Raw genomic sequence first — 17,112 nt, 5'->3', positions numbered from 1 at the left:
GCGCGCAGAACGCTCACTGCCATAAGAAACCAATTGAAAAAACGCGTCAGGTGTGATCGGGGCCTTACGCTTCACATTTAGAACCTGAGAGGAAATCAACAAATCGCTTCACAAGTTCGTTAGACCATGCGTTTGCGATCTCGGAGTCCATTTTGAAATCAAAAACGCGGAGCCTAAATGGAGAGCCAGGTCATGCAGTCTGTCATGGGTTTTGCCATAGATCTTTTTTTTGGGGGGGGAGGGGGAATCACACCAGTGAGCACAGATTTTAATGCAAGATTGTGTACGTGGTGTGTGGAAACACTCTTCTGGAAATCACCTGCACAGGCTGTTCACTTACACAACGCACAAATACACTCACACACACGCCCATTCACACCAGCACGCATTCACAAAATACCATTTAAAATACAAATCAATGAATTATAAGTCATATTAAAGAAGAAAAAATATCTGGACTTCATCTTCCCAATTTGACCCCCCAAAAAGTGATATTTACAATCACACTGTGACAGATCAACAAAGACCTTACACGGGTCTTTAAATTTACAAAAAGAAGTTGTATTTATCAATTTTTCCATTTGAGTATTTTTTTTTTCTTGTCTATGTTTTTTTTGTGTTTTTTTTTTGTTTTGTTTTTTTGCCTAAAATTCACAGAGACTCGAAAGAGACTTTTTCCCTAAAGTAACGGACCTGTTTTTTTGGCCAAAAAGAAGAGCTATGTTGCAAGCAGGAAATAAATAAAAAGTACAACGACAAAATAAACCAAAAATGAGACGAGGAGGAAAGTAACTGAGAAACTAAGAGGAGAGTTTTCCTCTGTTATAGTTAAAGCTCATTCGCCCTGAGGGCCAGTTTAATGGTAGTTTGCTTTATTTTTTTTCCTTTTCGTTTTTGTTATATACATCTTTTTTTGTTGTTTTCTTTTAAGTTTATTCAGAGACGGGGTGAGTGCTCTCTGAGGTCTCTGGCGCAGAGGCCTGTACATTTTTAAGTGCTTGGCAAAAATGAAAGGATCACTAGTAGTCTTCAGAACGCGTACACACACACATCCTTCTAAAAACGAATGTAAAATGACAGTGAGGGAAACTGATGATTTCTGGGAAGGGTGGAGAGGTGCGGGGGGGACTCCCTGGTGTTGTTTCATCTTTTCTCTTTCCGTTCTCCTTGTTTTTCTTCAAGTGAGGTAGAGTGGCTTATCCCTGCCTATCATACTGCCGCTGCAAAACAATGAGAAACAAATCAGTGTCAGGTTAAAAAACGTTAAAAGCTTCACCCAAGAAAAATGACACCCAAAAATAAGAATTGTGTCGTCATTCACTCACTCTCGTGTCACTCCAAACTAAAGTTCAAACCAATCCATTGAACGAATTTCACCAAAAAAAAAAAAAAAAGCCCCACCATCATAACAGTAATCCATAAGACTTGTGCAATGCTAATAACTCTCGTAGGGCTGGGCAATAAACAATATCAATATCGACGTCAGTAATGATGATGGTAAGCTCTGGATTAATCTAACAGCCTCTCACATAGCAGAAATAAACACGACAACAGTCAGTCAGTGCATGATTCAGGACTGTGAAACGATTAATCGCAATTAATCGAATTCAAAATAAAAGTTTGTGTGTACATATTATATGAGTGTGTACTGTGCATAATTATTTTTTCATATATAAATGCACACACATGCATGCATGCATATATTTAAGAAAATTATACACAGTACACACATATATTATGTAAACAAACTTTTATTTTGGATTCGATTAATCGCATTAATCGTTATAGTTTCGTCTGACACACACACAATCATGCATGTGTCGCTCACAGTGTTTTCAGTGTCTGTGTCTCAATATATGAGGAGATGAACACATGAACTTCATCATTAGAGTCACAAGCTTTTAACCGTTTTATTTTAGGAAAACTATCGTCAAATACACACTGAAACCAAGATCTTCACGACAAACCGTCAAAATAAAAGTTCGGTTTAACTTATAAACTAATAAAACGTACTTCTCAAAGTAATATTAATACTATTATTATTTCTAAGGAACATCATGCAACCGAGATATTTTTTTTTCATCCATGTTTTACATTTATACAGTTGTGTCGTGCAGCATCTTATTTGACAAAATTAAAATGCAATGTTTTGTTGTAGATTAATTATATTTTCATCTGATTACATTTTAAAAGCTTAATTAAATTCACGAGGCCCTGAATTAAAAGGTAGCTGCTCTGTGGAGTTTAATTGTGAACAAACAAAGTTTACATTCATTCTCAAGGTCTAACAAATATGTGAAAAGCATTTTGATATTGTGATAATATTTCAAATATATAATAATAATAATATATCATGCAGCCCTACTTCAGAAAACAGCTCAAGACTTGTACGGACTACGAGTCCTGTTTTTTGTCAATGCTTTCAGAGCAGTGTGAACATTCTGCTAAATGTCTGGATTGGAATGACATGAGGGTGAATAACTTTCGGGTGAACTAGTCTTTTAACTTTGTTATTGTCTGTTTGTGGTTTTTATTTTATTTTGCATTGCATTGCATTGTTATATTACACAATAAATAATTCATGCGCACAGCTCTGAAACCACACATGCTGCACACACACACACTCACAGAGTCCCCTGATACTATGACACGTCTCATGGGACAGACACAGTTAACACCGTAGCACACACACACACACACACACACACATGCGCTGTTTACCTGCAGTGGTTTCCGCCGCATTCCCGGTTGCAGTACTCGCTGTCCCAGTCGGGGTTCTGGCCCACCGGGTTCGGGGCCCCAGGAGACTGAGACCCCCCCACACTCTTCTGATACTCCGACTGTAAGTGAGAGAATCCCTGAGAGAGACACAATACACACATTTTATTAGCATTTTTAGGCCAGAAGCATATGCAAGCATGCAAACATGAATGCTTAGCCAATGCAATGCAAGTGTGTGACCCTGATGTGTGTGTACATACTTAAAATATACAAATTATTAGATAACACTTTACAATAATGTTCGTTAGTTAGCATTAGTTAAGTACATTAGTTAACATGAGCTAATAATGAACTGCACATATACAGCATTTATTATTATTGTTAATGTTAATTTCAACATTTACTAATACTTATTAAAATCGTTAACGCTAGTTGATGCACTGTGAACTAACAATGAACAGCTGTACTTTTATTAACTAACATTAACAAATACAGTAACAAATCATGGTTAGTGCATGTTAGTTAATACATTAACTAATGAACCTTATTGTAAAGTGTTAACAATGATTAAATAAAGTGTAGATGTAAAGCATATTATTAAAAATAAAATCTAATAATTAAACCTGGCATTTGTTCCTCGCTTCTTTTCAAAAGCGTTTCTGAAATGTTGTCTTTATTGCTCGACTGTAGGAAGGTGCTAAACACTGAAAATCAGACCTCTTCACTTCACACACGTCTTCAGCACAGAGACTACACCTCCAAAACAACACATCCTCCACCCCAGTTCTCACTTCATCTCATTTCATTTCACTTCGCACGCAAAACACGACCTGTCCTTTTTCAACTTCATTTGGTAACATTTTCCCAACAAGGTTTGATTCCGAACACCGCTATTAATATTGAGCGATACCAGTGTGCTAAACATAAACGAGGAGGTATAAACTGCATGTGTATCACTGTTTCTTCACATAAAAATACTGCCATAATGTTCACTGCACATGTAGAGTATGTAGTACATGAACAGTGTGCAGTGATAAATGTTTGATGGTAGTGTGCTATCTTTGAGCAAATGGTGTTCAATTATCATCGCATTTAAAAAAAAAAATCAAACAAACACTGGAAATGGAAGGTCAAGTTGAGAGCAGTGCATTGTGGGATACAGTAGCTATTGCAGTGTGTTCTGGTTGTACAGTGCACATTTTTTATTCTATGCATAATGTTACACGGTAGTGTGCTGTTCCAATCACACCTCAGAAACACAAGCAAGCGTGGCGTTTAGTACATGAAGCTGTATGGTCATGTTTGGAATTAAATAGAATTTTGTGTGCAATATAGCCTATGCTGTGTATTGTACACTCTTTTATTTAATGAAGTAGTATGCAATGCTAAACATTTCTAGGGCTTATTTGCATTTTTAAAAAAATCTAATAAACACTGGAAATGAAGTGCATTGCATTGTGGGTCAGTACCTACACTGCACATTTTGGCAAATGTATTACATGCATATAGAAATTTCGGTAACACTTTACAATAAGGTTCATTAGTTAACATGCACTAACCATGAGCAATACATTTGTTACAGTATTTATTAATCTTTGTTAATGTAAGATAATAAAAATACAGCTGTTCATTGTTTGTTCATGTTAGTTCACAGTGCATTAACTAATGATAACAAGATTTTAAGAAAGTATTAGTAAATGTTGAAATTAACATTAACAAAGATAAATAAATGCTGCATAAGTGGAGTTCATTATTAGTTCATGCTAATTAATGTAGTTAACTTATGAACCTTATTGTAAAGTGTAATGTCAGATATTATGCACAGCGTTACATGGCACAATCGCAGCCCATAAACACAAGCACGTGTGGCGTCTCCCAGCATGCACGCTAACCTGCTGTCCTGGGGGTGGGGAGTGCAGCGGAGCCTGGAGGCCCATCTGGTGAGAGATGATTGGCTGTGACTGCACCTGCTGCATGCGGATTGGCTGGTTGAGGAGCGAGCCCTGGTGCAGGGAGAGCTGCTGGTGGAGGGGGGGGCTGATCTGGAAGGAGGCTGGGGGGGAGGCACTGAGCGCGGGCAGCATGGCCGAGCGGGGCAGGCCGTGTCTGGGAGCCCCCGCTGCGTAGCTCTGGAGGTCTGAGAGGGGGAAGGGGTACGGGGAGGAGGGCTGGGGCGGGACGCTGTACAGGGGGGTGTTGGGGGCCATCATGTGTGACGACGGCTGGCTAGACTGGCCGCTTTTGCTCTCCACCGGGTCACTGTAGGTCTGAGGGACGGAAAATGCACATCATTAAATGCATCTACACTGAAAAAAAAATGGAAAAAAATGGTAAGAAAAATTAAATAAGAAAAATAAGAAAAGAAATTGCTAGTAAATGTCACACATAAAATAAATGGCAGGACACACACGTGACATTTTCAAGTAGAAAGACTGAAATGGTAAAACGCACTCCATGATCTTTACTTTCAACTTCAAAAAATCATTTACAGTTTAAGTTGATTGCACGATTCTGGATAAATTGAGAATCATGATTTTTTTTTTTTGACAACTAAACAAAATATCATATAATTTACTAGAGGTTTTGAAAAAGTTTACTTGCTGCAGTCTATTTAAAAGAATATTTCATTTGAGTTAATTTTTTTTTTGTTTAAAAAAAAATAGGATTGAGTGAATGATTCAATGACTAATACATTTTTAACAGTCACTTGTCGCCACCTACTGGTGTAACGATGTAATCGATACAATCGTTTTTTGAAGCGCCGTGTGACTTTCAAATGGTGATTTTTATTTATATATATTTTTTTAACGCTTCTATAGACATCAGTGTTTATATCCCAACTATAAACTTTTATCCCAGAACTTCAGTGATAATTTGAATGATTGTAAGACAGAAATAACGATACTGTGATGCCGAATCACTGTCATTTAGGAATAAGATCATGTGGGTGTTTGAATCAATCGAGATCGCCATCTTTTAACGATTAATCGTGCTGCTTAATATTGTAAATACGAACATATTACCAGTATTATCAGTAGTTCACAGTACATCACAATTTGAGATGTTCTTAGTGTTGACACAGACTCCAAAACTTTATGATCACGTTTTTCAACATGATTTTAGAAGAGCATCTTTTGCTTCAATGGAAATGAAATCTCATTTGTTTCTCCTAGTCATCACTGAGCTAGAACATAAAGTCTCCAGCATCTCAGATGTTTCTGGGAGAGAAAAAAGATCCCAGAAATCTCCTCTAGAAGAGATCTCAAGAAGAACTGCATGGATTTCCCGAAGCATGCAATCAAAAGTCAGAGATTTCAATTATTTCTCATCAAATGATCACATTAATAGAGCTCTCATTTGCATATATTTTAGGTTAAACATTTGAGGTGATACTTCAATGACTCCTAAATGAGCGTCATTATTTTGGAGGCCGTGCAACAAACCGAAGTGTCAGTATTTAGAACAGCAGAAAACCACAGTGAGAAACAGTAGCAAACACCAATCGCACGAACACATCTATCTCTGATTTGTCAAATTGAGAGCATGCGCTTACAGCAGAGCATTGTTTCATTACCGTTTTACGCATCGTAAATGGCAATATGTTTTTCAAATGCCAGCGCGTGATGGGCAGTCGGCCGTGTTCATCAGCTGTCACGATCGTGGCGTTTTCATAATGCCTCATATTTATTGAGCAGAACATCTAAACTGATCAACATGAAAAGATTGAGGGCTGAGTCTGTGTCCGTAGAGAACCGAGAGAAACCAAACGAGGAAGAAAGCATGTGGACGTGACTGTTTGAGCCAGCACATCTGCTTCGGGACATTTTCAAACATTTCTCTTTAAATTAAACAAGTGGAGATTGTCCAGGTCCCGAACGTACATCATCACACACCATATGATCGGTTTCAAAAGCTTCGCGAGAAAAAATACTGGTATTTATGGCGCCATTAACCGCCTCATATTTCATAAAACCTCTAAGCAACATTACAAACTGAGAGTTTCACTTTTTTTTTTTTTTTTGCTGATATATTTAGGATAAAATGATGACAAATGATCCAGATTTTAAAAATACAATAGTAAAAATGTACTTTTACACAAACCCTTATTTATATAAAACTACTGAGACAATAATGCATCACGCTATAAAATAGCACCAGGTGCACGAGTTTAAACACTCAAACTTCACATTTCCCAGCGATTCTTTTAGTCTTAATTATGCATAAAAACCTAATTTATGCGTTAAAAGAGTCATCCTCTTTTCACGAGTGTATGTTTCAAGTTTCGGGCCGTGAAAACGATGTGCATTTGATAGTTAGACCAAGTTTTTTCTATCATATTTTCCTCCTTTTCAATGCATGAGAGTATACGAACACATCAAGCAAAGCATCTGCCAAAAACAGATTTTGACGAAATATTTAATTATACGCAATGAAGGATGAGAAAGGCGTTTAATAAAAGCCTCTGAGTTTGATGAATACTGTATTCACGGCTTAATCAACGCTCTTGTTTAGGGCCAAGGAGCTCAGAGAGCGAGGTATGGAAAAGAAGAGAGAGTGTTTAGCATGAAAATGCAATTTGCGTTTTTCAAAAGAGAAACAATGAATGTAAAATTAGTGGTTTGAAATCGCAGCTTTTTATTATGCAGATGAACGTATGCAATGAAACGACAGATCATGCTGATTTCTGCTCGTTTGAGTCTGTCAAATCACTTTGGCAAATTTGCTATCGATTTATGGATCGCACATGCGTGATGCCGGCAGGGCCGAGCAATCCGATAGATTAAAACAACGGTTAGTGACCGCAGAAACATGACAGAGACGAATATGGTTAGGGTTGAACTAATGATGCTGTTTTGGGGAATGTATATACGAGCGTGCCGACAGCATGAAGAATGAGTTCACACACACATGAAGAATCTGTCATCTTTTACTTCCAAAGCTGGCTGACTAAAAAGAAGAGTTCTTGCAGTATCTTTACAAGGTTATTTTCTAAAGCCCTATTTGGACAGGATTAACTTTACCAGGGTAGATGGAGTGTAATTTTACCACAGGACGTCTGTAATATTAATGGGCAATTCGCACGGGATAAGAGATCTCAGTAAATCTAGCAGAAGTGGGAGAGTAACTCGATTTACACTCCGCCATCACTCCTGTTGTTATGTGTGTGTTACGCTGCTTCCTGATATCACGTGCACAAGCACATATAACCTATATTTATATATATAAAACAGTTATGTCCGGTCGAACGATGTATTAAGTAACTTCAGATTGGATTGTGTTGGTAATAGGAACTTATCTAACGCTAAAAGATGTTTCGTTCCTCTAACAAGTGCTGTCGATCTTCTTCTGATCTGAATGGTGTGTGTGAAACACTTGAGTTTTGCCACAGACTCGTTCCAGCGACTAGAACGCAACTGATGCTTTATCAAGCGTCTCCATACTTGAAAAACTGCGGGAAACTACTTTTAAACTGGAAATGATTAAATATTTATGTACATATTTACAGTGGGTCTATTCGCACGGGATTAGTATTACCTGAGGTTATTTCTCCAGACCTTTTTACTGAAGGTAAATGTCGCCATAATCTTTACTGACATTGTCCATCATGATCACTGAGATGCACATTCAGACGGGACTAAAGTCACAGAGAAGCTCTGGTAATTATTACTTTACCCCTCCTCTCCATGTTAAACTAGTCCCGTCCGAATAGAGCTTATGATCGATGATCTATGACTAAAGGTGCTTCCAAATTAGTGTACTTGTGCGCTGTTCTGTGCCATTCTGTAGTATAAGTTCTGTGTTCACACTGAAAATTCCAAATAGAATGTTAATGAAAAAAAAAGAAACAAAGTGTGGAATGTTTATGAACTGTCACAGCTTTCCTTATATGCCGGAGGGGGAGGGGCTAACAGACTGATGTTGAATGACATCATAATCTTATTCAATGAATAAACTACACGGTTGAGTGCATATAGTGTGTCATTTGGGACACACCTTATGTGTGTCAGTGTAATTTTAGGATTAATTAGATGCTGTTATAGTATTTATTAAATTTTGTAGCTTTTATTATTATATTTTCAGATTTAATTTTAATTTTAGTCATTTTATTGTGTGCTATTTTTTTTGTATTTAGCTTTAATCCTCTTCAGTTTCTTTTCAGTCTATATTAGTTAAGTCATTTTAGAACTTTAGAATTTTAGAACTTTTTTTTGTTTCGTTCATGTTATTTTTCATTTATTTTATTTTATTTAAATGTTTTTTTTAATTATTTAATTTAATTTTAATTTCAATTAACAAAATGATGAAAAGTCTATATATATAAGTCTATATATATATATAAGACTAAGACTAAATATAAGTCACATTATGAACTTGGCATGAAGATAAAAATGACAGAATCTTCTTTTTTCCTTGAACTATCCCTTTAAAACACACGCACACAAGCACTCTTGCGCTGACAGCTCTCCCCTTGAAATGTTGTGCTGAAATCTTAAGTCTAATGTTTGCACCCCCAACATTAGCGCTGACCCAAAGACGTGAACCCGTCCGGTTACCTTGGAAACCAGGCTGGCTCGGTACGCTGCCAGGGCCTTCAGGTACTCCTTCTTCGCCGCTTCTGTTTTCCGTTTATATGCCTGTGAGGGAACGAAACACAACTGTGAATAAACACACAAACAGACATGAGCGCAATGCTAGAATATGAGCACTTAACCTTCACTTCGCACCTGACCAGTGTCACGTCAACACCTTTCAACCTCATGCATCTACACAGAACACGTATAAAACACGCAATAGCTGAGCATCACGTCCAGTCTAGGCTAATTTTAGGTCAGATTGGAGGAAAAAGTTATTGCATGTAAATGCAGCCGTCAATACTACAGTAACTACATGTTTAACCACATAAAGCTAGTTTCATATTTGATATGCACATTTCTAAAGCCTCTAAATGATGAACATGATCTGATAAACCTGTCAATCTCCTCCAGTCCTTCTGTCTCTGACTGACAGTTTAGACTGTCAATCAAAAGTCTTTAAGTTTAATTGTACAAACATCCTTCATATCGAGCTTCACGTGTCTTTATGATCCGAAATCAGCACTGATTTTTATCAAGTAAACATAATAACTTTGATATTGTTAGTAATATTTTAACTGGACTGAAGCAGCTTTGGTTTACTTGATTATCCATACATAATTTATTAGAAAAATCATGAGTGTCAAATATGATCATCAGGCTTTTGAAGAAGGTTTCTTTGTTCATCTCTCAATCATCATTGTATTGCATTATATGTTTTAAAACTACAGAGCTTTGATTATAAACTAAGCATTTAAATATCATCTTACTAAGACATATTATTCACAGATATTGATATGCTTTTATGCAAGTATGAGCTTTACTGTTATAACAAGCATCAGAATTTCATCTTTTTGTCCATATAAATATCAGCATCTGAACCAAATTGCATATTTTTCTCAATTTGAGTCTCAGAATAAAATTGAGCTTTTTTTCCCCTACATATTCTCACTATATCAGACAATTTCAGCCATAAAAGCCTGATGTATCAAATATGATATATGAAGAAAAAAAACACATGCAAACTTGTTTAAAGGTTTAATAAACTCTTCATTTTTCTGATTATTATTTCATATGCCAGTCTTTACAGGGTTAAATATCAGGGTTTCATATTGATAAGTCCGTTAAAACACACACGGAGAATTATAAGTGTACATCCCACATCAAAGAAGCAGGACAGAAGAAAGGGATGGGGGTTGTGGAGGGAGAAAGCCTGGCTTTAACGCACACAAAGTGAATGAAATGCGATGTAGGCTAATGTAATTGCTTGTCAATCATTTCACATCCCAGAATTACGGTTTCCATTTCTTTTTGGCAACGAGTGCGGCCAATTCCCTTCTGGAACTGGGGCGGACATCAGAACCATTTCATCTTATGAGGGAAAACACGCTTTAAATCGGTGACAAAACACGTCACGCTGCTTCCAGGCACAACGTTAAATTGCAAATGGAGAAAAAAGCGATGTGACTTAACAAGATGAATATGGCTGCAGTCCCATAGGAAGATAAAAACACAGATGAGATCTCTTTAATATCTCAATTCTGTCTCCTAGACAGCGATGCGATTATATGGAGAGCAAACTTCTCAAAAATCAAAATAGACAATCCCATTCTTATATGGAATATTGCAGTGTTTTTACCATTATTATAAATGATGTATCCGTGCACATCATTATTGTGTTAATAATCTTGAATGAGAATAAGTTCCTCTTGCAGCATCTCTTCTCTGATGATGTGGGCGGGGCTATAACCTGTCACTCACATGAGATTAGCCAATAGCAAACCACAACCATCCAATCAATTCCTCACGGACAAAATTAAGCCCCGCCCACATTTCTTATTGTTCCTGAAGCGTTTCACTCGGATATACGATGAAGAAAAGACGAGCGCAACTTCCATTCCATGCCGACTTTAACAAACGAACAGCAACGACTGTTTAACATTCTCATCAATGAACTAGAGAAAGCCGAAGACGTTGACAACTAGAAAAAAAGGAAAGGTTGAGAGAAGTGCATTCATTTACATTTTCTCAACAACCGTCCTCAGTAACACTATTTTGTTTCGTCAATTTGAATTTGTTCGTTCACTAAATGTAAAATGACAGATTTCACGTTTTCAGTTAGTAATACAATAAATTGATCAATCATTTTGGTATCCGTATATTTAGTTTAGTTATATATAGTATAGATATCTGGACTATAAGGTTAAGGCTCGTTCAAACCAAGGATGATAACTATAACAATAACTATATAGCGTCAATATCGTTCTGTCGCTTTAAATGCTCGAGCTCGAGATCAGGATGGATTCTGATTGGCTGTTTTTATTGTTCATCCGCTGGAAAAAACCTTCTGAAAATAATTCCAACGATATGGTTTCTCTGTGCCATTATCTTTATAGTTAAGGTGTGAATCTTTATAGTTATTAAAGTTATCGTCCTTCGTGTGAACAGGCAACTTGCAAGTTGGCGTCGGACTGGGGGTAAAACCAGTACTGATCACCAGGGCCCCACGGGGAGAGAGGGCCCTTGAAGTCTGGAATTTATTTTATTTTACCTGGATATTTTCATTTCCTAATTAAATTTCATAATGAATGTCAGATGAAATGTAAAGTTAGTGTATTGGCTTGACTGACTGACTGACTGGTCCCACCCCTTGCTAATGCGCCAAATGGTTTAGTCCATCTGCACGCATTTAGTGCTGTAGAAATGTCTTTCTCAAAGAAAGCCAAATCAGGCCACCAAAAAAGAAAGGAAAGACAGGAGAAGGAAAGAATACAAAATGAGGGGAAACAATTGGTAACTGACTTCTTTTCAAAGAAAGGTGAGCACAAACTAGAACACGGAATATATAGTGCTAAACTGCTTGAATATCTCCGCGATTGTTAATGCTAAAAATGAACTGAGACGACCCATTGAAAGAGCAGAACGTATGAAGAGTTCAGATGCAAAAGCCTCTAAGTGCCATCTCAAATTTTTACCTATTAATTGTCATTTAAGTGAAATTACTGAACTTAAATATACGAGCTTGATCAAAATTATCATTCTAGAAGAAAATTTCAGATGGCACTTAGAGGCTTTTTCATCTGAACTCTTCATATACTTTCAGATGATAATTTGATTATACATGTAATCTGAGGTAAAGGCTAAATAAATAAACTGTTTGCATACAACACACCATTATAATAGCCTACATTGCTAAAAAAAAAGCCTATAATATCTAAAATTAGCAATAATTAGCAATTTTATAGCCTACATTGGGTGTTATATATATATATATATATATATATATATATATATATATATATATATATACAATATAAATATTGTAATATCATTTAGCTTAAACTTAGTAACCACAGTAAAGTAAGCTAGAGAATGGTGGGAAAGGAGGTTTGAAATGTGTGTCTAGACATATGCACACATGAGACATTATCAGGCTACTATAAGCATTACAGTTAATTGTTAATAGTTATTACCCTATAAACATCAAGGAGAGGCCATATTATTTTAGTTTTTATTATTTATTTTATCATAGGAAGATGGGGGCCCATCAGGACTGCCCTAAGCATAGGGCCCGGGATCTTGTGCACTATTTGCAACTCTATGTCTCTATTTATAATAACTCTCATTAGAGTATCAGTAGACTGTTAGGTGTTAGGGTTTGGGTTAGGAGAATAAGTTGACATGTAGTTGCAAAGTTACTTATAGTCAGTAGAATGTCTGTTGGGAAGCATCAAAATAAAGTGTTAAAAAAAATAAAAAAGAACTCCCCTAACAGTAACCGCATAATTTATTCATAGTGCAATGTATGAACTCATGAACCCTGAACATTGCAGCAATATTCAGCAAGATTCTTTTAGATGACTACCATTATGTTTGACTAGTTGGGAGTTTGATTGACAGGCGATCTGACCAATCATAATCCGCCGAATCCGCCATTTTTGTTACTGACGTCTTTCCATGGTTAAAACAACATTCCTTCTTATGTTCATTCATGTTTATTTGATGCTATAAATGAACTAGAAGGAAGAGATGATCGGTTGAGCGATCTGTCAGACACATTAAAGAGCCACAGAACAGTATTTATTGTTTAAATTTCGTTAAAAACAACCAAGTTGAGACTTTGTTTCATATCATAAGTAAGCTGGTCTGTCCTGTCTCAGTGTGTTGTCAGTGTCCTCTCTCCTCCACGATGTGTGTTTCTCTGCGTTGTGTGTGAGAGAGGCGTGGCTTGTCGGACATAGCAACAGTAACTAAGGGGGGCGGGTCTTTGCGAACGGTCAATTCTGTTGGTCTAACATGGATTTTTATGCATTTCATGATTTGTATGCATTTAATTAATTTGCAATTCTTAGTATATATAGTTTCTATTTTACAGTGCAACAATCAAATAGTTGATTCGTGAGTGTGAATTTAGAGACGCCACTTCAAGTTATATAATTATTCAATTCCATTCAATTCAAGTTCACTTGTATAGCGCTGTTTTACATATTCTGTCAAAGCAGCGTTATAGAAAACGCTTGTTTCAAATGATATAAATAATCTGTCAGCATGTTTGAGCCATCATCACTGAGGAGTTTAACCAGCAGAACAAAAATGACTTCAAATTCCTCTCGAATACCTTCAGCGAACGCAAGTTTGTGACCTCGCGTGTTGCTAGTTAAATATTGAACGGGGTGGCGTGGTTTTGTGTCGTAATGAACTCCCAAGGAGCTTCCAGCAGCGTTGGTTTCAAATTAATTTAACCTCCACTAATGAGTGGCCCTAACGACAGCAGCTCTTAAATAAATTACCATGCCTAAGGATGTCTAATTATTCCAAAGTGAGCGGATTCATTAGCAATTGAAGCCGTCAGAGAGGGAGCAGGTCGCTATGAATTAGAAGTAACGGGAGCATGTGTTGGTGTCTTAATCGTGACACGCCGCTCGCCCCCCCGCAGAATTAGCTGTAATTGTACCTTAATGAAATGTTCTTGTTTGATAACCGGTTAATTATGGAAGACAATAACTCGTGAGACCCGCTGACACGGGGAACGGGCTCAGACCCGGAGGGGAGAGGGAGATATCGTGCTGAAGGGAGACAGAAGATGTCAAAACTCTTTATTTCTGTGTGAATCTGAAGAACAGAGATGCCGCTGATAGTGACAGGATGAGAAACAACACAAGTTGAGTTTGATACGTTATTATCTAGAGCTGGACGATCCCACAGACCTTCCAGAAGAGCAAAGCCTGATAATTAATGAGGCCGACGCTCCGGTGACATTCCCACAAAAGAACAAGATCATTACACACACAAGCACAGGAAAACATGAAATCATGTCCGGGTCACATGACACACTCAGACTGCCAATCATCGTAATGCATTTGACTGCTAAAAAATACTGGAATTCAATTAACTTTATTTAAATCAGCATGAATAAAAGGTAATTAAACTATTGCTTCCTTGATATATAAACATTTTAAATATATTATATTAAATAATTTCAGTAACAAGAATTTGGAGGAGGGGGTGATCAATTTTGATGATAATCATAGCACAATAAAAAAAAAAATGTTAATTAATGAATTTATTTTATTATAAAATGTGAAGTGTGGGAGAAGTGTCCAGAAATAAATCTGGACATATTCTTGAGATGTATGCATAAAGAATATTCATGATAATAATGTTTCAATGCAAACAAATGGGTAATGGTTAATCTTTATTTAAAAAAAAAAAAAAGTTTTAAATAAAATATGGGAAAAAAAGACAAAAAAACTTCTTGAGATTTATGCATAAAATACAAAGTAAAATATCTAAAATAAATAAATAATAATAATACTAAAATAAAATTAAATAATGGGGGGTGGGGGGGATCATAAATCTCCATGATAATGTTATTTTTTTATTTTTTTATTTAAGTTTATTTGAATAGGGACAAGTATGTTACATAAGCTCATGTTACATACTACAACATTTTAGCCGAAGCTAATTCTCAATGTTACAATGCAAAAAGTGGTAATGTTTATTTAAAATATTTTTTTATTTTTTTTTGATGAAATATGAAGTACGTGCCTAGAATATATCTGGAAATGTTCTTGAGATTTAGTGAAAAAAAGTTAAAAAATAAACACACACACACACACACACACACACACACACACACACACACACACATATATATATATATATATATATATATATATATATATATATATATATATATATATATATATATATATATATATATATATATATATATATATATATATATATATAATAAATCCAAAACATAAACTGTAAAAAGCCAGTGGGCCGTGTTTGTGTGTGTGCAGAAGAGCAGAGCCGCTCTTTAATGAACGGGGTGTGACTGGAGCTCTGGAGCTTCTCTAAGCAGTAAATAAATGTTAGGGAATGAGGGCTTATTGCCTGCGGTTGAGAGGGCGGCTGGAATTATGCCTGTTCAGTCACCGCGGTTCTACATCATTTAACATATTCATCATTCACATGACTGACAGGTCAGGGCCATCACTAAAAGAAATGACAGTCATCTATTGGAGCAGAGGCCTATCAATCATCCACTAATGGCCCTATCAGAGCCGCGGCTCGTGACTCCTCCCACTCCGCTCTCGTCACACAATACTGCGCTTTGAGGATGGGAAACATAATGTTGTGCAAGATTAATATGAGCACTGAAGCTCATCGCATACACCCTTAGAAAAAATACTGGAATTCAATTAACTTTATTTAAATCAGCATACAGAAAAGGTAATTAAACCATTGCTTCCATTATATATAAACATTTCTACTTTTAATACAATTCTTCACATTACAGGGTGCTAAATTTGAATGGTAATATCACAATGCAAAAAAAAAAAAAATAGTTATTCATTATTTAAAATGTTGTTTTTTTTTATTAAGTTTGAAGTGTGGGAGAAGTGTCCACAAATATATCTGGACATATTTATGCATAAAAAAGTGTACAAATTTCCATAATAATGGGGAATGTAAAGCCTATTTTGAAAAAAAGTAACTAAAACAGAAACTAAATTTAGCAAATAACTTCAATAAAATGGCAAGTAACACACTGAATTAATTCATTATTGGATTGACGGATGGATAATAGATGCATGAACATGCTGTCCGGTTAGGCGGCTCACGAGGGATTGAAACAGAGCCGAAGTGTAAAACTTTGCCTTTCCACGCGTCCAGTTGGGCCAAACGTTAGTAGCAGGTGATGATCTCACCGAAAGATGACATAACCAGCGCTAATCAGCGAATTAAACGCACCTCAGGGACACATGACCTCATCAGCTCCGGCGACACAGAACAGATGCGTCGAGTCACGAAGAAACAATCCCTTCCCAACTGAGAGAAAGAGTCACCTTGTTATCCCAGTAAATAAACACAACAAACAGACGCCGCCGCCCAAGGACAAGCCTTATTATGCTAGGAATTTGTGAAGAAAAACCAAACCAAGCCTGGAGTTTTCCAGCGAACGAAGGGTTAAAATGCACAAACAATAACATTTGTGAGAGCAGATGTCCTTGAGGGGGAATTGAAGGGCGCCGGGTGATGGCTAATCTCGTATTCTCAGCATGATCGAATCACCAGGCAACAGATATAAATAAAAAGAGCCCAGGAAATGAGGAATTCACATTCAAGGGTGTCAGCAGCAAAATGAAGATTCATGGTGAAGAGGGGAGAGTGAAGGAGGCAAAAATTAACTGCAAATAAAAGGACACAGCAGCTCTCAGAGAAAGAGAAGAGGAGAGCGAGCGAGAGAATATCAGTCGTGAGCGCGCTCTCTCTGTCACGGAGGCAGGTGCTCTTATTTGACATGCAA

General features: G+C 36.7%; 1 protein-coding gene across 7 annotated transcripts in view; it reads right to left on the bottom strand.

Annotated features, from left to right (window-relative positions):
- Positions 1-237: 237 nt before the first annotated feature.
- The window catches only part of tox2 (TOX high mobility group box family member 2), a 129,716-nt gene continuing 112,841 nt past the window's right edge, over positions 238-17,112 (bottom strand). For all 7 annotated transcript variants that reach the window (XM_084129109.1, XM_084129110.1, XM_084129114.1 and 4 more), the window contains 4 exons: positions 9,276-9,356; positions 4,614-4,988; positions 2,722-2,858; positions 238-1,220 (listed from right to left, as the gene is read on the bottom strand). In XM_084129109.1, the coding sequence (XP_083985235.1) occupies positions 1,178-1,220; positions 2,722-2,858; positions 4,614-4,988; positions 9,276-9,356 (636 nt within the window). In that variant the 3' untranslated portion in view covers positions 238-1,177. The remainder of the gene's footprint in view (positions 1,221-2,721; positions 2,859-4,613; positions 4,989-9,275; positions 9,357-17,112) is intronic.

The sequence above is a fragment of the Abramis brama genome (assembly GCF_963993115.1).
Source record: "Abramis brama genome assembly, chromosome: 11".
NCBI lineage: Eukaryota > Metazoa > Chordata > Actinopteri > Cypriniformes > Leuciscidae > Abramis > Abramis brama.
This window is presented reverse-complemented; position numbering and strand designations above follow the sequence as displayed.